A 19959-nucleotide genomic window follows, 5' to 3' on the forward strand; every position below is an offset into this window, starting at 1 on the left:
GACTTCATCCGGTCCTCGTCGTTGCGCTGCCTCTGAGAACAATCGTCGGCAGACGTTTCTTCGCCGCGTTGTCGCTGCTCGAGCGGTAAATAGCTCGCTTAGGAAATTCTATTCAAAGACCCCTCCCGCCTTCTGTTCTACTCGCGTTCCGAGATAATTCTTCGCCATTGTAATCGCGCGGATAATTTCGATCGCACCGTGACGCGATCGTCTCGCGGGAAAGTTAACTTTCGCGCCCACGTTTAATTTATTCGCTCCTTCGGTCCGGCTTGCACGCGTTGAATCCTTTGAGACCGGACGAATTAATAACCGCGACTAATTTATACGTTCGCGGCGAAACGTTGAATCGTAGCCAAGGTCTCGAAGAAGGTCTTCGTATCCACATTCTTGACTCGCGTCGTAGCACCGCCTGTGAACCTCGCGGCTGGCCGTATAACGCCAGGCCAAATGGCAATTAGGCTTCTCCTATTGTACACCACAACAATACCCATTTTTTAGCGGCTACGCATTGACGGCGGCAACGCGTGCCGACCCTCCTCAATACCACGATAAATTTACCGGTTCGCTTCAAGGGTGTGCGCTTCGATCCACGTTTCATCGGTATAATAATAACACCTGGCCGATAAATCATACGCGCGGAGCGTTTAACGGACGATGAATTCGAAGAAAGGCGGAAGAATACCCGCTGCGAACGCGTTCGTTCCAGGCCGAAAGTTGCCAGCGTGTTTAACGAATTTTGCAACAACGTTCTAGCTCGCGAGACTCGGGATCGTCTCGAATCGCCATACAACCGCACGCGTTCGCTCTATTCGCGTCCTAACGACTTTTATCGCGATCACGCGCAAGTATTTAATCGAGCCGTTTTGATTCGCGATGTTTTCTCGCAGCGGGGAAAAAAGAAAACGAAGGGAGGAGAGAAAGAGCGGAGGAGAAAGCGCGGAATAAACAAAACAGCGCCTCGGCGAAGCTTCGAATTATATCTGCTTTAAAGGGGAGGAAATCCGCGAGATCTCGAGGCAAGCCTACCATAGGGATTCTCTGGTTCTTTCCCCGTCCTCGTGTTCTCTTCTTTCCTCTTACTCCCGGTCGGTCGCACGCAGGTGGAGAACTCAATTCAGCGAGGGTTTGCTTGCATTTTCATTGTCTCGCCTTGGTGCGGGCTGCGCGTCGTCGTTGCCGTCGTCGCCGTCACCGTAGTCGTCGTCGTCGTCATCCTCATCGTCGTCGTCGTCGTCGTCGTCGTCGCCGGGGAGCGAGCGCGAGAGACGCGAGAAGAAAGGGACGGAGGAAGAGCACGTGAAGCTGAAGAGGAGAAGGAAAGGCCAGGACGGGATGGGAAGGGGTAGTAAGCTAATCGTTGAGGCTGTAGGCAGCCCGGGGCGGCTGCATTTTTAAAAACACTACCACGGATGCTCGTCGTGAACGCGTACCACGAGAAACTCTTATTCTCTCTTTCTCTACCTATCCTTTCCCCGGCTCTCCCTTCCTCCTTTCTTTATTTCCCTTCTTTCGTTTCTCCAGCTTGCCGTATCCCGCTAGAGCTGTGTTGGTGCATTGTGCCGAATGAATTGCAGTAGTGCACCGTCGTGCAATGCTTCGCACCCGTGTACGGCTCCCGGGCTACTCTCGAGTGACCCTAAAATAAAAAAGGATGCAGAGCGAGCGCTACCTTGGTAAATATCGCTTTCACGGTGTTTTCGCGTTTTATGCCTGTCGTTCCCCTAAAGCGTTTCTCGTAGTCTGCCTCGATTCCAGGGAAAGGTCGTTATACGCGTACGTATTGTAGGTTATACTTCTCATTCGTCGACAATCGTCAACGTGAGTTAAATTCTCGTCAGAGTTTTCCGAATAGAATAGAATAGAATAGAATAGAATAATAACCGAATGACCCTTCGGTGCGATATATGGAAGACCTGGCGTACGGTTCGCTGGGGATGGAGATTGGAATAACGGAAATACCTCGGTTGATCCAGGTTTTCTTCCTGATGTTTCCTTACACGTACGTACGTATCACTCGAAAGAGAAGAAATTCGTTGAGCGCTGCCGCGATTTACCCGATGCTTGCCAAGCGTTCCCGGTCGATTTGTTCCGCGCGACTTTTGTCTCGCACGGCGCAACCCCTGTCTGTCAAATTACCGTCATCGAGGCGAACAATCGGGGCCAAGTACACACGGTAAGGCATTTTAGCCGGGGAGCACCGTAATTATTTCTCGCGCTAAATGAACCCGACCAATATACAGTGGAACGAAAAAAGGAGAGTGTGTGCGGCTCGGTGCGCGTAGAAATGAAAAAAGGAGCGTGCAGTGCCAAAAGAGTGGGAGATCATCTAGCAACGGGGGAGTAGATACGAAGGAAAAGGGAAGCGAGGAAAGAAAAGGACGAGAAGCAGTGCTAGCAGCGAGGAGGTCGACGAAAGAAAAGAGCGCAAATAGGAACAAAAAAAGAAAAGAAAAAAGATACGCGATAAAAAGGAAGGAGCCACCCTGTCGCGAGAATCTGGCCGTTGAATAAGGAAGATCCTGGGCTCCCCATTAATTACGCTCCTTACTAATTAACCTTGCGCGCTTTCCCCTAATTAGTTGTACGGTTCGCGAAGGAAAAAAGCTGGCGCGCATAAGTTGTTCGAGCACGTTTAAGCATCGACGATGGTGACTCGTGTCGCGAAACAGAAACAGACACCTGTTCATCCGGTAAATCTGCCGGAGCGAGTCGTCTGAAAAAAAAAAAAATGGAACGACGCTCGTTTCGTGACGCGTCGAGGAACGTTCGACGCTCGAATTCCATACGCTGTACATCCACGCGAATGGAGTACGAATATACGAGAATGTCGCGCGATGAACGAGAAAGAAAGAGAGAGAGAGAGAGAGAGAGCGAAGAATTAACGGCCGCCACTCGTGAAAACCACCTGCAAAATCGACGTGCGACCGTTTTATTTCCTTGCTCGAAGCTCTCGCGTTCAATGTAAACGGTGCGGGAAATCGCGAATACCGCCAAACCGAATTTTTCAAGGGAAAAATGGATAGCCGCACGATAAAAACGGGGAAAATACCGGAGCCTCCGGAATTGGTTATTTCATGGGACACGACGAATATATTTTTCATATTACGCTGACGTCGGCCAAACGACGCTGCCTCGAGTCCCCTTGGACGCCGTTCTACCCCTTCTCTCCATCTGCCCTTTTATCGTGGAAAAAAATTGTTTCCTCTTCTTTCTCTTTTTTACTCCTTTCCGAGATCTGGCGATTTCGTTAAGCACGACGCGGTTCAACAATTACGGCTCTCGAACGATCGTTTTGACGTTTGTTTCGTTCGGCGAAGTTGTCGAGAAATCGAAACGCCACTTCCAAGGCTATTAATTTCGTGGCGGTGCAACGGTGCGCCGAATGCATCAATGGATGCAGATATATATCGATGGATGCATCTCGATCCTTGGGAATTAGGGAGGCGCGCATGCAGACTCCGCTATCATTACGAGATGCTTCTCCTTTCTCCCTCTTTTTCCCTCTTTCTCCCAACGGTGCCTACTCGACTGCGCGAAAGGGAACGAACGATCCATTTACGTTCAGATCGGTCGGAAATGCAGTCGTTCCTTATCCGCTGCCGCGTTTAAAAGGACCTTCCTTTTAAGCGTGACGCACGAAAAACGCCTACTTTTTTCGTAAATCAAAAAGGGATATATTTGTTACACGTATCCTTCTGCCAATTCCTAGACTTATTCTGTCATCGTTTCGCGATGCAATAATCTTTTTTGGTAAGAAGAAATATCCATTTGCTACGAAATAAGAGCACCGTGAAGAGGGCGCCTTTACGATGCTCCAAATTTTCATTTCCGGCTAACGAAAGTCGCCGACCCATAAAATGAAACTTGTTTCTCACCGACACGTCAGTCCGGTGTTCAAGCCGTTTTTCCTGTCGTGAGAGGAACTTCTGGGGACGTGGTCGTCAGAGAAATCGCACGACTGAGCAATATTTTTTTTTATTTCGTCGTTACCTCTCCAACCTGTTATCCGCCCTTGTTCTCCGCGCCCTCTTCCACCTTTTTCTTTTCTTTCCGCCAGCCCTTTCCTATACTGCAATCTTGCCCTCCGCGTCCGATTCTTTTTTCGATTCGTAGTTACCGCGTACTCGTAAAGGCCTTGCAGACGGCGCGTTTCATTATTTTCCTAAATCGATAAAAGGGGAAAAAAAGGATATGCCGGCGTTGTTAAACAACGCGAAGAAAGGAAAGAGCAGTGAGCACGAATTTACAATGCACTCGAATTCTGTTACGTGGGTCTAACGCGGGAGCCTGGTACACTAAGCATCGACCGCCGCCACGCGCACATTGTTTGGCTCAATTTCACGCGAGAAAGCGAACGAGCTAGCAGGCGCTCGACCCTCGAACTCGAGCACAGACTGGGGACGGAAGTGATCTCGCCGTTTCTGATTTTCAGTCGCGACAATGGTCGCTTTTGTTCCACGATCCGGCATCGCGTTCCTACCGAGATCCGCTTCGAAAAAGGGTGTCGCGTCGAACCACGATCGCTACGCTGTCAGCGCGAATCAGAAATCACTCTTGAGAGGCGCCATCGATGTTCGATCTAGCATCCGATGTAAAATCGAAATTTCCGCTCGCCGATGTTATCGAGATGCTGCTGCCTGCCCGGCCCTTTATCCTCTTGTCTCTTTCACGTTCGCTTTTCGCCTCGGCTTCCTCTCGCTTCTCGGTTTTCACTTTTCGCAAATCGATGTTATTTGTGGCGCGGATACAACCACGCATTTGCACAGCCGCAAATTTCATCCATCTTTCTGTCTCTCGAATAGCGAGAAAGCAATATCGGCAGCGAAATCCTGATCTTTGGATCGGTTTTACGATCGCTCGGCTGTGATGCGTTTCCTCTCGGGTAGCGCGAGACGAAATGCAATTGCGGAATGTTAGGCGAGAAGGAGAGTTTGCTCTTTGGTTGGAATTGCGAAGAAAACGAGGGATATCTTGGTCGTTCGTTACGTCGCAATTCTCTCCGATGTTTACTCTAACTTTGTGATCGATCTTGCCGTCTGCAATCACGAGAACTTTCGTCCCTTCACTTTCCACGCTCCTTCGTCGTTCATTTGCGCCGAGAGTCGTGAAAACCAATCGTCCCTGGTAAATTAAAAACGTAATAATTTCCTCGCGCTACTCTGCTCTTTCCTTTTTCTTTCCTTTTTTATCCTTTTTTTTTTTTTTGCGCCGCGTTGTGGTAGCGTAGAGGGGCGAGCGTGGCCGCAAAGGAAAAAGAGAGGGAAACTAATTTATCTTGGCGTTCCGATGTCTCTCGACGTGGTGGGTGTATCGGTGTGTATCTGGTCGCAGATACGCGACACTATTTCCAGCAATTTTATCTGGCAACGCGACTCTCGTTCGGAGAAACGAGCCGAAGCGATGAGCGGCACGAATCGATGCTCCCGCCGTCTGCATCTTTCTGTCACCCGCATCCGCCGCCTCTCTTTCGCTCGTTTCTTTCAAACCCTGCGAGAGATTCTTGTCGTAATTGCAATATATGCGCGTCGCGCTGAGATTTCATTCGAGAACAGCCTATAGCTGGTAAAGCTTGTCCGACCACTTCGGAATCGGTCAAAAGGCCAGGCAGACTGCTCGAAAAGTAATATCCGCTCTTTTTCGCCACTTTCTCGCGGCGCGTACGCAACCAACGTTTCTATTTCACGCCATGCGGCAAATCGTTAGAGAAAACTCTCTCTCTCTCTCTCTCTCTCTGCCTCCCTCTTTCTTTGTGTCCCTATTGTTTCGTTTTTTTCTTTTTCGACGGAAATTTGTCAAAAGCTCGGTCTCGTTTGCTACTTCTTTGAGACCGCGCGTCTCGATTTAATTATATGATTAACCCGGTAAAAGTTTGAAAAAGAGGAAAACAAACGGCGCCTTTGTGCTGCCGGATACTATGGACTTTTTATGGAACGTTGCGCGGCGAACAAAGAAAAAACAAACGAAACCACCAGACACGCGCTTTCGTTCCGTTCTATGGAAGTTAGTTGGCTTTTCAGTGCGCACGGCTAAAGAGGCGCACGGAGTTGCACTGGCCGAGTTGAAACGGCCGATGAAGCGTACACCTGCCTACAGTTTGTTTTATTGATTTATACGTGCTCAAATATACCGGCAACATTTACTCGGCAAACAGTACGACTCGATGTTCCATCGCAGCGTCTAAGATTCTCTCTGCAAGCGATGAAAGCGGTATTCAGCTCGCCGCTGTGTTTGCCTTACAATTACCAATCGCGCCGTAGAAATATACCGAGTTGCTTGCAAATAGATTTTTAATTAAAGCCCGCTTTAAACCGTAGATATCGGACGACTTCACGGTGCCCCTCCCGCTCCTTGTTCTCCTCCGACTTTATGTAGGCGATGTCTCCTGGCTCGATAAGACGTCGAGAATGCGAGGCAAGTCAGGAAGAGAGAGAGAGAGAGAGAGAAAGTTGGCGCGATCGAACGTTATTAAATTATACCGAAGGGCTATCGGACAGCCACAGTTTTCCGCGATACGTTGCGAAACTTGCGCGGAAGGCGCGACTCGACCGGTTGCTAACTTTTTAACGACCTTAACGGCGTCGCGTTGGTAACGAGGATATTTGCGCGGTGTTACGGGAAGCGTCGGGATTTTCACGGGAATTCAGCGTACTCGTTCGCAGAAAAGGGAGGGGAGACGTATAATTCGAAGGAGTTTTTCGAGCTCGACTACGCCGCTAATAAAGCTTAAGTATTATTCGGCTAGGTAACCCTTGATTCTCGCATGACGGCTGGCATCACCCTCTTCACACGCAGGTTTGACGGTTCGAAAATAATTACCGTGTTCCTCTCTCTCTGGCTCTGTCCCTGTCTCCCTGCCGGATACGTTCCCCCTGGAACCTAGCCTCGCCTCTCTCGCACGGTTTTTGTATTCTTTCTGGGGTGGTTTTGAGGATTGGCACTCGGGGCACGTTCGCAATACACTCTGCGTCCCCCTCGGCTCTCTCGCCCGCTCTCTCTCTCTCTCTCTCTCTCGCTCTCGCCGTTCGACTTCTTTCCTTCCTCGCAGCCTTCTAGTTTTCCCGAAATTGGATAATTCGTGGAAGACGCGAGACGCAGGTCGATGTGTATTTTTCTGGAGACACGCATGTAAACGCTTTATTTCCGTGACAATCGTTTCGCCGTACTTATTGCTGTTTCCTTCACGTCTGAAACGTGGAATTTCGAACGATGGGAGTCGCGGTGAATTTTGTGAAACTGTGCATGACGTTTTAAGTGGCGAAACGGCGAGGATAAATTGTCACGGCGCGCTTCCAAGGAGAACGAACGAACGACAATTTTACAAGGTTCGTCGATGCGAATACGTAGCAGCGTCTCGTTCCAATATTTACATTTCATTTCCTCGAAGGTGTTCAGAGCGGCTCGAGTACAACTCTCACGGCACTATCTATCGTCGTAGCGTACAATATCTCCTAGAGACGATTTGTAGTGGATTCTGTTCTTCTGGAAAGTAAACGAACCGACTGCTGCAGAGCCGTCCATTTTTATTACCCCGATAATCCCCGTGTGTTCGTCATCGACCACGACCGATATCCTATCTCGAGTCTTACCATTCCGAAAGAGGATTTATGTCACCGTTTTACAACGTGTCATAAAAGATGCAACAGCGTTTCGGTGTCTCCGCTGGCGTCGTTATCAGCGGACGGAGAAGCACGAGGAACGTCCGATCGTTGTTCGAAGCATTTCTAACCCGAAATAGCTTTCCCAAAAATATTTGATCACCGCGCGCAAATGGAGAAAAAAAGAGGGAAGGAGAGAGAGAGAGAGAGAGAGAGAGAGAGGGAGAGCGATCGATGTATAATGTATAAACAGTTTTGAAATTCGAAGCACGGCGAAATAATTGCGACGCGAAAAGTAACGAGGTGGAGAGACTCGTTCGTTAGTAAGTTCGCTGCTAAAAATCCCTGGCAAGCCCCGATTTTTCCGTCTCTCTCGGTGCTTTTTTCCGTTAGCGGAACCACCCCCTGTATGTCCCGAGTATCGAATCGAGCTGGCCCGCCGACACGAAATTATCGAGCGAGAATCGATTTCGCTCGTTAACGGCGCGCGACTCGGACTCTCGCGAATCTCTCCGCTCAATTAAAACGGTTCGCGTTGCAGGATGAATCGCGGATAATCAACGTTAAACGTTCTTTTCACGGTGGCGCGAGATTTGTCGCGTTTTTCGCTCGAACAATCGCACGACGAGACTGAAGATAGAGAAGACCCATCGGCGACCGATCGTGTGCTATTTCCATGATCTTCGTTTTCTCCGCGAACGCGGAAAAATATCGGTTCGACGCGCCTCTATAGTTCGTTTCTCCTTTTGTCCCGTTTGCCCCATAGAGCGATCGCGATCGCCGGGGAGCTGCTCGAACAAGAGTCGTCCAGCCTTTTTCAAAGAAAGTCATACGATATTCTTCCGTATCGAACGTGGATTCGCGTCAAAATTGATTCTTCCTGGGAACGGAGCGCGTGCTCCGGGAATAGCCAGCGTCGATATTCTTTGTTTCTCGACGATACGGTTGATTTTTCGGCGGATGGAAAAAATTCGATTCGGTCAAAGGCGCGTAGCAGCGGAGTTTCCCGAAACGAAGAAGCGAGCCGGCGACCCAGAGCTGCGGCAGACGAGGGCGGATAGGTACAGTTCTGGAGAGCCATAAAACTTTATGGTGCGTTTGCATCGACCGACCCTCCCTTCTCTTTCCCTGCTTTACTACCATCCCCATGGCAACGACCGACCCCCGAACAGAGCCACCCTGCATCCCTCTCTTTCTCTCGCTCCCTTTCTGCTACGGTATCTGTCCGCCTCTCTTCTTTGCAGCCGATGCGCGTTCTCTCCTTCTTTCTCTTAATCTCCTCGTCGCACCTTCGCCGTTCGTTTTCTTCGTCTTTCGAACGGCGTGCCGGCGAGGGTACGTCGGCTACCCTCTCTTTCTCTTTCTTCCCTTTCTATCCCCCTAATACGCTGCTACGACGCGTGTACGGCTGATTCTACGTCGACCGAGCGGTTGAACGAAAAATCAGATGCTTATTCGCTCGCTAAAAATCTGCCTGCGATCCACGCGTCAATGAAATATTTTCTGTCGCCTTCCTTTCCAGTCGTTCGCTGGAAAAATGTTAGGTTTTTCCACCGTGGATTGTCACCTTCGCCTGTTCCGGTCGTCTGTGCGCATTCGTGTGCTGCTGCACCTCCATTCCTATATTTCACATTTTACGGTTATACCCTGACGCGGAACGACGCACAAATCGGCGGGACGATACGGCCACTGCGATCGTCCGTGGTTCTCGCGTTTGCTCTGTGCGCATAGTTTGCCCGCTCTCGTATATAAGTTCGATAGCGCGTAAACAACGCGTTTCCGGGGCTTATCTGGCTCGGCCATGCCGGTACGGTGTCGGGTTCCTCGAAAGAGGAACGCCGCCAGCGATACGGTTTAAAAAGAAAAAGAGATTGGGCCGAGTCGTGGCAGCGGATTTGTTTATTTAGAAAGCAATCGTTCGCGACGATCTCTCGGCGATTGGCTCGGAACTCGGTGTGTGCCCTTTGAAGAAACGCGTCGGTTTCGAGTAGCCAGCCGTTCGTCTCGTAGATCGATCTACGGCGTACTTTTGCACGCGCGTCTCTTTCGGAGCTCACCGGACAATTGTAATTGTGTTAGTAAAACGTATCGGCTTTCACGCTGCCTCGCTGGTTACTTACGGATCGTTCGGTATCTACGACAATGACTCTCGGGTTGCGTTAGCCCCCGCGGCCGTATACACTTTTTCTCTCCAGTCTTTCTATCTGATCTGGCCGAAACAGCTCGAACCGATCCGCTCTGCTTTTTGTATCCTCGTCTTGCTCGTGTTACTCGAAGATAACACGCTTTTTTGTGAGCCTTCTCAGGCGTTCAATTTTTTTTTCTCTCGTCTCTTTGGGTCACCGTTGCCATTCATAAATTCCGATACCTTAAAGGGTATGCGGTCTTTAAACGCGCGTATCGGAGCAAACTTCGTCGGAGGAGAGAATTTATACGAAGAACGGGAGAAACCGGAGATCGGATGTATTTCGGATCAACGTGGAAGTGCTTCGTCCGACGCTAGCTTCCGTTTCTGCGTCCCTTTCGTGAAACTCGACTCTCCGGAGACCTCGCGGCTATCCGAAATTCGACAACCGCAGGAACAACCACGAAACTCCGAGTACACGACGACGACGGTTGAAGCGGCGCGAAGTTGCGAACGGTTTGGCAGAAGCGCGAAGACTCGTGGGCGAGTCAGAGCCGTCGCTAGTCTCGCGAGGTTGGTCCATCGAGGCTCCAAGCAACGTGTCTGGAAACGAGTACGTGTAGACCGGCGGTGTCTCTGACCGACACTCCTGTCGGCGAATTAGCTCGCCTACCCTTTCATCTCTTTCGTCTCTCTGTCTGTGTCGGCATTCGCCACTCTTTCCCTTCGATGCCGGCCCTTCCCTCTCCGCTCGTTTTTTCTCGGTGTTCGCGAGGCTAACGTCCCTCGAGTGAGAAGAACGCGGCGCGGCTGGTTTCTCGACACGACGTAATCCACTAATAATTCAACGAGAGAGCCGGGCGGCCACTCTTCCCATCGTTTTACGTCGGGTGTTGGTCCGCGTCCGCGTCCGCGTCCGCGTGCACGTCCAGGTTCGCGTGGCCACGACACGACCGGTCCGAGGCTCGAGTGTGCTTCGCGTCACTCCCTCTTCCTTTCGACCGAAGGTTTCCAGAGAAAACCGCGGCTTGTTTGCACGTCTAGGATAAACAGCGGCCTCGTGGAAAGGCGGAATCGGTCGGGGAGAGGCGCGTCGCGCGGAAAACGGGACCCGGGCGTGCTTTTCTTCTCCCTCAACGCCTCACCCCCTCTGCCTTCACCCGGTCGCCCACACCTCCACCTCGTCTCGCACCCAGTCTTTCGCTCTCTCGCTCTCTTTCTCGGATTCTCTGTGCCGGCAGCCGTCCGTCACCCCTTTGGCGGCATTCTTTCATGTCCTTTTCGGTTTACAATGTACGTAAACGATCTCCAAGGGGAGTGCTTTGTCTTTTCAAGGGATATTAGATTTGAAACGGGACGCTTTTAGCTCCCCGGGCGATGCCCCTTTCGCGGGAATCGTTTCAATTCAACGAGGAAAATTATTTCGTTTTTATCCTTGGCGCGCGGTCCCGAGTTTTCAGCCCTGTGCATTCCCTTTGTCGCGTTCCGTTGTTTCGTCGCCCTTTTTCCCGCGGTCCCCCCTTCGTTTGCTCAGACCCCTGGAAAATTTTAATTCGACCGCTCGTCACGAGCACGAACGGCCGACTTTCAAGATTTTTCGACCAGTTCGCTCCGTAACGCTGACGCTGCGCACCACACGGCACGACAGCGCTAAAGAAAGAACGCCGAGAAGGCTTGTGAATCGAGGTTCGAACGACAAAAGGGGATAGTGGGCCCGTCCCCTTTCATAGATTCCGACCGATCGCTGGCAAGGTCGGCGCCACACGGTCTGCGGTGCACCCGATCATAGCGATAATCTGACACGCCGACAGGCCATTCGATAACCTCGATCGGAATTTCAACTTTTATTTCTTCCTTTTCACTCTCGAGCACCGCCGGGCACACGCGCCTTTCCCTTTTCTTCGTCCGTTTACAGAGTCTCGTTAAAATCCGCGCGCAACGCACTGTGTGCGGTTCTCTCGTTAAAGGGATGATTTTCGCGGACCGCCACGTACGTAAACGAAACAACGAGAAGAAATTCCCTTCGAATGCCACTCTTCGACGCTGACGCTTCACCTGCAGCTCGACGATTCTTCTTCTCCGTTGCCGCGAGATAAAATGTCGCCGGAGTCACGAGTGTCTGCGAGAATTTGTATCGCTAAATCGCTCTGCACAAATTCACGGAAATTTATGTCTTTTCGATGGTATTCCAGAGTCGTAAATAGCCCTCGTGTATTTATGATTCCAACGTATTTCGATTCTCTTTTGTACTTTTTTCATTCCCGCTGCTTGTTCGGTATTGAAAGAAGAGGACCACGAAAGGAGAAGAATAATCTGGATTCGTTCGCTATCGATGGGATATTTACGCAAGGCAATTTATAATCACGCGTATTAAAAGTTTAATAACGGCGCGGTTTTAAAGAAGAGCCGCGCCTGTTGGTAGCCTTTGGCTCGACTCCGACCAGACCATTGTGTATTTCGATCGTCTACGCTCGCGGCCGGTTCGATATCGGTTGCGACGCGGTCGCTTTACGAATTTTTCCCTCTTTCTCGTGGAAGAAAAGCCACTTCTGCCGTTTGTTTCCGCAGCTGTTTTTCAACCGCCTCGGGCCTCGCTCCCGTTCGACCCTCCAACTCGCAAAGCATTGTCCCAGCGGCGTCGATACGTTCGCTTTTCCAACTGAAAACGGTGTATTCGCGAAACGCTGCCCCTCTGTCTCTCCCTTTTGAACCTTTTTGAAGGAGATGATCGGTCGCACGCGCCAGAAATCTTCCAGCCAGCTTTATACTTGCAGAGAATTTTATATGGCGTTCGTAAGTAAGTAGGTAGCGCACGAGGACGAAGAAGACACGGCTCTTGACGTTGCGCGATACCTTTCGACTCGTACATCAGAGTGTCGCGTCTGTCGGCAAGCAATCACTTTTGTCCGTTGCTCTCTCGACTTTCCCCCCGACTTTCCTCGTTGCTTTGACGCTGCCTCTCTTTCCGCGCTGGCTGCTCGCGCTTTACAAGACGGAAATCGAGCGTGCAAACGGCTTTCGTCCGATTCTCGTCGAACGCTCCATTAAGGAGGAATACCGGCGGGCTTTCCCGTTCGGAATAAGTCGCAGTCAAAGCGCGAAAATTGCCTCTGCTGATCGGATCGCTAATCGACCACCGTGATCCGTGACACGAAGCGAGCCTCTGATAATTCCCGCGATAAACTTCGTCTATAGACTATCATCGGCTGTGTACATACATGCCGGCTTTCCACATGCACAGTATCGTATTCCATAGCTATTTCTAGAGTTGCACTCTATCTTTGTACTCCAATCGACCGCTGTTTAACGTGGCACGTAAGTACGCGTGGTAACAGAATCCTCGTAGCGATAGAATTCTACACGCGAGCATTACGTACAGAGACGACCACTCATCTCGTTCTAAAGTTACGTCAATCGCGATTCCTTTGACGACTCGGATCGATCGATAAATCGCAATACACGCGTTTCAACGTTTCGGCAAGCCGAGCACGTGGAGTCGCCTATCGAAGAAGCTTTCGATGTACAGCGCGCGCGACGCGTTTCCAGTAATTTAGCGATGTCTGGCCACAGATTGACTGAAACTACTGTATTCCATCTGGGTGGTCCGTGTCGACATCCCCCGGAAGATTACACGCATCTGTCGACGTGTTCTCGATCCGTGGCCGATCTCCCCTTTGGAAAAAGAAATATCACGTTACATCCGAGCGTGGCAGACGGCTCGTTAGAGCCCCGCTCCGCGTTTCATTGCATCGAAATTTTTAATTATTTCCATCGCGAGTGCGCGTGCACGGCGAAGACGTTCTTGGAAGTGGAAACCAGCAAAGTGAGGCCAATTCGTGGAAGTCTATCGCGTGGTTCGTCGAAATGCACGCGAGTCCCTCTGTCGCGAACCGCGAGCCGCCGAGAAAAGAGGAATTCTGCGAGAAAGGAAGTGGCGTGCGGTCGGAGAAAAGGGTGGAAGATGTCAGGGTCAGCCTTCGAGCCAAGGTTGCCTCTCGGTGCAGAAGGTCGGCTTCTCCGCGAACAGGCTGTGGCTGCAGGAATCGTCTCGCTACGCACGCGCGTCTTCCTCGATGTTTACACGAAAGTTCATGTCGACTGCTGTGGATGCTGAGGAAGCGACAGGGAACGCCGACGAAGGTGGGGCTGTTGGTCGCTGCCGGTGTACACGATGATAATAATAAACGTTGCTCCCTACCTTCTGGCTCCAACATCATCCTCTCTTTCTCTCTCTCTCTCTCTCTCTCTCTCTTTTTCTCTCTTCTCTCGACCGCTGCCCTTCGCCTTTCTAGCTGGTTCGCTCACTCCAGCTCTCCTTTTCTTCGTCTTTTCTTCTCTTGCTCTCACTTAGCGAGCGCGCGCGCGCGCGCCCGCCCGGCGGCGCCTTTGATCTCTCGCTTCGTTTGTGCATTTAAACACGGCTTTCCGAGTAGCGGAGTGAGCCGGGAGGAGCGCGGCTCGAAGAGGATACGGGAGAAACCCCGTATTACCGAGAGAGAAACATCGCGGTAAAGACGAAGAGACGAGAGAGGAACAAGTCGAGTGGTCGAGAAAAATCTCATGGAGACCTCAGACGTAAAGTGAGTTTCGCGATTACAAACGAGCTCTCCTTATGCCCCTGTCCCCCTCTGTGTGCGTTCTCCTCTTTCACCGACCATGTTCCGTCGGCTTTCCTCACTCCCGTGTTTCCTCTGTCGTCACGGTCATCCCTTCGTGATCGTTCCTTCTTCCTTCCGAGCTTTGTCACTCTTTATTGCCGCATTGTGCACCGACGACGGGCGGCAGCCTTCGAATATCTTCCTCCTCGAGGATAACTCCTCGAGATTAATGCTCCTTAATGGACTCAATGCCGGAGAAGAGCACGCGGGCATTTTAACGCGGCCCTTTAATCCGCTCGCGCACCCAGGGTCCTGTACACCGGGAGAAAGGGTGAGGAAACGAGTCGACCAACGTGGACTATCGCCGATGGGAGACGGGTTTCTCTTAGTCCGCTATCTGGTCTCCCTCTCTCTTTCTCTGTGTGTTTCTTCGTTTCTATTGCTCTTGTTCTTTGCCTCGTCGTCGAAGCGTTCCTAAGCGTCGGTAATTCGAAACGCGACGCGTGTTGTTAACTTTCGCACGTCCTGAAGCAAAGATAAAATAAAATCTGTACATCGCGTTCCCCGGAAGCACGGGAAAATGGGAAAGACGGAGCGCATTGGCGGAAAGTATTAATTCGCAAAGTAATCAATTCGATAGGGGGACGTCTCGAACGCGTACCCCGTCGCCGTTTCCCCGAGAAACTGTAGAAAAAGCTAGCCTCTCGACGCGTCTCGTCTCGATTCGGCTCGGTTCGACGCGATAAAAAAAAAAAAAAAAAAAAAAACGAGTAGAGGCATCGTCGTGGGTAAAAGTAAAAGGATTGGACAGGCTGAGCGGGCCCAGTCGGCTGTTAATAATGCCACCTCGGGGATGCGTGGAGCGCGCGCTGAGTAGTCGTCTCCATTTCACGGCTAACCAGGCATCCATGCGAAGTAAATTCCTATATGCCGTCGCTTTTTTTCGGCGACTCGCAGGGCGAATCTTCTCCTATCTGTCTATGCTCCTATCGCGTCGTTCCATCTCGAATCGATGCGTCGAGTCACGATTCGATCCCCGGAAGGATGTTCGCGCGGTTGCGAATGCAAACGAACATGGGAAAATTAAGGAACCGAAGCGATTCGTTAATGACTCGCGCGCTCCTTCTTGAGCTCTTTCTCGTCGTTCGAGATTTCCCGATCGGAGAATAATCTTGTAATGCAAAGTCGATCGATGGCGGGCGGCGTATTCGTGCGCTACGCTCTACAGTCGATCGTAATGGAATCGAGCCGACGGAGAGGCGTAACGGAGGCTCGAAGCAATTAACCGATTGCTTTGGAATCGGTGGAACACACGCTCGTCTGCGTCGCGTGACCATCGCGCGGTCGTCGCATCGGTTCCATCGATCGCCGCTCGGTTGTTCGAAAAGAATAAGACGATTAGGCGGTAGCGCTCCGCTATCGAACCCGGAAGCTGGAAATTAGAGTTTCCGGCCGCAAGTCGGACAGCGATCGATCGCGGATGAAGGCTAACGAGTTAAATTAACGGAGGAAGCCTTATCGTCCCGACGGTCTCCGGTAAACTGTTCGTAAGTTACCCGAGATAACAGTCTCGAATTTCTTCGTCGGTGCTCACCGGGATCAACTCGTCGTTGGCCCCCTTCGTTAACAGGTTGCCTGTCTGCGGTTTCTACCTCGAGAATCTGTTCCCCTCTGCGTTAGCCGCTCGCCGGTTTCTCCAGCCGTTCATCGGAAATGTTTCGAAGCCGGTCGTACGATGACGGATGACGCGTGCGTCGCATACATGGCGCGAAATAACCGAGGAAACTTATGTCGGACGGAACGAGTCGGCGGAATAAGAACGTGGCCGGGAATACGAAAACGAGCCGGTTCGATTGCCGGCCTGTCTGGCGTGGAATTCATCGACGAAGAACGCACGGTGGAAAGCGCGATTACAGAGCTGGGCGGAATTCCAGAACGGGGAAAGAGCAGCGTAGGACAATGGAAGGGAAAGCAATTGCCGACCGTGAACCGAAAGCCGAAGGAGAAGACGACGAACGACGTAGGAGGAAGAAAAAGAAAGGGGTGGAAGTTGCTCTCTGGGAATGTCAGGTCGATTTTGTTCTTAGTCCCTTTTTGCTGCAAAGGGATTGGAGAGCGACCGTCTGCGAGCGAGTGTGTAACCTACCTACGACGAAGTCACCACAGCAAACCCACGGATTTAATCGAATCAAATAAAACGTCGCCGTCGATGCGATCCGTCCCCCTTCTACTCTTCTTTCTGTTTCGTTTTCCTTCTTTCTCCCCTGCGTCGCGCGGATCCTGCCTCCCTTTTTGCTCGTTCTAGCGTTCGATTCGTGCTGCATCCGCGACAGGACCCGTCCAGACGGTCAGAAGGACTCGCGGTTCTCGGAGAAAAAAAGGAAGAAAGAGGCCGACGAAGAAAAAAAGAGTTCCCTCCACCATCGACTTTCGGCGATGTCCTCTGGTTTGCGCGGAACAAACGCTTCGGGCCGTTCTCTTCTTTTTTCTTAATTTACCCAGACTTCGTTGAAAGACGTCGGCAAATAACTTCACTCGCGTTTTAAGGATTCATGAACCACCGCGGGAGAGCCGCCTTTCTCGCTACGAGGTTTTTTCAAGGAAAGGGCGGAGGACCGCGTCGGACTTTCTTTCCTTCCCTGGCTTTTTCCGCCTTTCGTCGCTTTTTGTCCTCTTCAAACGGCCTTGCTCTTGAAAATGATTCTTCTCGATCCACCGACTGGCTGCGCCGCGCTTACGGTCCATCGCTCTTTCGCCGCGAGTTGGTCTCGCGTGCCGTCCCTCGTGTCCCCAAGAGGGCAACGTCGATACGAGAGAACGTGGCCGCGAGGCAGCGAGCGGAATTCCCCCTTGAAAGTATTTACCGATATCGAATGAAATTTGTATGCGTACCCGAAGGAAAACGCGACGGCGTAGCTCGTTAAATTATTCGCAAGACCGTGTGGACTGATCGATCCGCGGCAATTTCTGTTTCAGGGATCAGCGAGGCGAGCGTGCAACTACAGCAGCCGAAGTTACCCTCGGCGATCCGCGTGGGAGGCGAGATCGAACTTCGATGTCACGTGGACGGTTCCGGAGATATGAAATACGAGTGGTACAGGTTCGTTACATAACTCGTTGCTACTTAGCCCTTGCGCGTCATGAAATAACCCCGAGCTTGATAATTCCGGGAAAGCCGCGGCTCCGAGGGCGAATCGCAACCCCCAAGCTTCCCTCAACTAACTTCAATCTCGCGTCGCGTAACTGACACCCGTCGTTTACGGAACTACCCTTGAATTATCAAGCGACATTTTCCTTCACCCTCTCCGCTCCTCGCTAGCCCGTGCTTTTCACCTTTCGCCTCGCCCTCGCGAGTTTATAACCCTCCTCTCGCCGGCGTCGCGTCGAGCCTCGTGCTCCAAGAGTGTAGGCGCGCGCGCTACCACCTCTATCGATGGAAAATCCATCGCTGCAGACTCCTCTCGTCGTGCTTTTGAAAGCAGCGAACGAACGCGATTTTCAGAAACCGCGAACCGGTGGTAAGGAGCGATCGGATCGAGATCAAGAAGAAGAAGCTGCACGTTCACCGTGCCGTACCCGAGGACAGCGGAATGTACAGCTGCCTGGCGAAGAACGAGGCTGGAGCGTCTCCGAAAATGGAAAGCTTCCCCCTGATCGTCTCGGGTAACGATACCGCCACGATAAAGGTCGTTCCCAGGGACCTGATCGCGAAGCGCGGCGAACCGGCGATGCTTCACTGCGTCTTCGAGGACGCCGATTCCGTTCAGTGGTTCTTCAAGGACATCGGGCCGCTGGAAACCGACGACGAGAGGACAGTGTTGGAGAACGGTACTCTGGTGATACGGTCCGCCGAGCACAGGGACCAAGGATTTTATTCGTGCCACGGCGATCGAGGGGACAGCAGCATCACCTACACGGTCGACCTTCAGATAGCCTGTAAGCGTTGCTTTTCTGATCGATGCAAAGTCGTGTAAGTTCGAGCGCGTTTTCGACTAGCGAACCGATCGCGTGTCGTAGATTTGATGAACCTTTCGGCGGCTTCGTTCGAGCCTCTACTGCCGAACCAAGTGGCCGTGGTGGGCGAGGATCAGGAGCTGCAAGTCAGCTGCTTGGAACCGTCCGGTCTGCCATCTCCGAAAGTCTACTGGAAAGATCCCAAGGGACACATCATAAGCGATTCCGGGCCTGTGCGCGTTCAGGATAACACGCTTATCGTCGCGAAGGCTCGAATGGGCGAGGACGATGGCAATTATAGCTGCGTGGCTGAGAATATGGCCGGGGAGACGGATATATTCGCCCAAGTGGTGATTTCCAGTAAGTGCACGGTTATCCCGTTACAAGGTTTAGTCGCGTTTCGTTCTGGTTTTTTCACGATGCGTCTTCTTCGCGCGTCTTTTCAGCTCCACCGACGCTGATAAGCTCGCCGGAGAGCCTGAGCGTAATGGAGGGCGATTCCGTGACGCTGACGTGCTCGTACTTCGGCATGGAACCGCCGGTGACCCACGTACGTTGGCTGAAAGACGGCGAGCCCGTGAAAGAGAGCGGCGGCCCGACCAGACATCGAGTTACGGATCACCACGGCAACGTGACCCTGCACTTGAAGAGCGCCGACCTGTCCGACAAGGGCAGCTACATGTGCGAGATATTCACGAAAGGTTTCCCGTCGATATTTTCGGAGCGAGCCAGTTTGACGGTCGAGGAGAAGCTCAAGTTCTCCCCGCAACCGGTGGACAAGCGGCTGGAGCTTGGCTCGACGGCCAAAGTGCCGTGCAAGTCTCAGGGTGCCACTAATCCGACGGTGAAGTGGATCAAAGAGGGGGCAGACGAGGAATTTCCAAAGCACGTGCAAGATATCAATGGAACTCTTCACTTCAATGGAGTTCTCGAGGAGGACAAGGGTCGCTACACGTGTATAGCCAGCAACGCGCAGGGATCGATCAATCACACGATCAGCATCGACGTAGTCAGTAAGTGCGATCCCTCGCGATCCGGTTCGTCGCGAGCGTTCCTATCACGCGCTTGTTGCTTGTTACAGTCGCGCCGAAGTTCACCATCCAGCCGCAGAATCCGACGGAGGCGATCGAGGGGTATCCGGTGATGCTGCACTGTGCGGCCGAAGGCGATCCCAAGCCGACCATCCAGTGGGACCGGGATTCTCGAATGAACAATCTGAACAATTCCCGCTTCGAGGTACTCGGAAACGGAAGTTTGTACATAAAGGAAGTGTACATGAGCGACGAAGGGAAGTACGGCTGCACGGCGGGCAACAGCGGAGGTTTGAAGCGGGAAGAGGTTCAGTTGAACGTGAAAGGTAAGTATCTTGTTCGTGGTCTGGCATTTTTTTTTTTTTTTTTCTTTGGCGTTTTCAACGAGAATTTCCGCGGTGATACGAAGACGGTGTACGGTTTGCTTGCAGCCGGCGACACGTACAGATTCGACGTGGATTTGGAAGTGGGAGAGGACGGATCGATGATGACGAAGACGGTTATGATCACTCTAAGCGCGGCCGCGGCGTATATGGTGTTGGTCGTGGGTCTCATGCTCTACTGTCGTTACCGTCGACGTCGTAGGAAGCAGCAGTATCTCCAAGAACAGGCAGAAGGTATCTATCTCCTTCGATCGCTCGACGAAAGCGTTTCAG

At 51.9% G+C, this 19959-nt stretch overlaps 1 protein-coding gene across 1 annotated transcript in view; it reads left to right on the forward strand.

Annotated features, from left to right (window-relative positions):
* The window catches only part of LOC126869486 (inactive tyrosine-protein kinase 7-like), a 37774-nt gene that overhangs the window by 12657 nt on the left and 5158 nt on the right, over positions 1–19959 (forward strand). Inside the window, exons 3-8 of the mRNA XM_050626094.1 lie at positions 17295–17418; positions 17821–18254; positions 18336–18632; positions 18719–19285; positions 19354–19629; positions 19735–19920. Coding sequence (XP_050482051.1) covers positions 17295–17418; positions 17821–18254; positions 18336–18632; positions 18719–19285; positions 19354–19629; positions 19735–19920 — 1884 coding nt within the window. The remainder of the gene's footprint in view (positions 1–17294; positions 17419–17820; positions 18255–18335; positions 18633–18718; positions 19286–19353; positions 19630–19734; positions 19921–19959) is intronic.

Source organism: Bombus huntii, chromosome 9 (assembly GCF_024542735.1).
Source record: "Bombus huntii isolate Logan2020A chromosome 9, iyBomHunt1.1, whole genome shotgun sequence".
In the NCBI taxonomy this organism is placed as follows: domain Eukaryota; kingdom Metazoa; phylum Arthropoda; class Insecta; order Hymenoptera; family Apidae; genus Bombus; species Bombus huntii.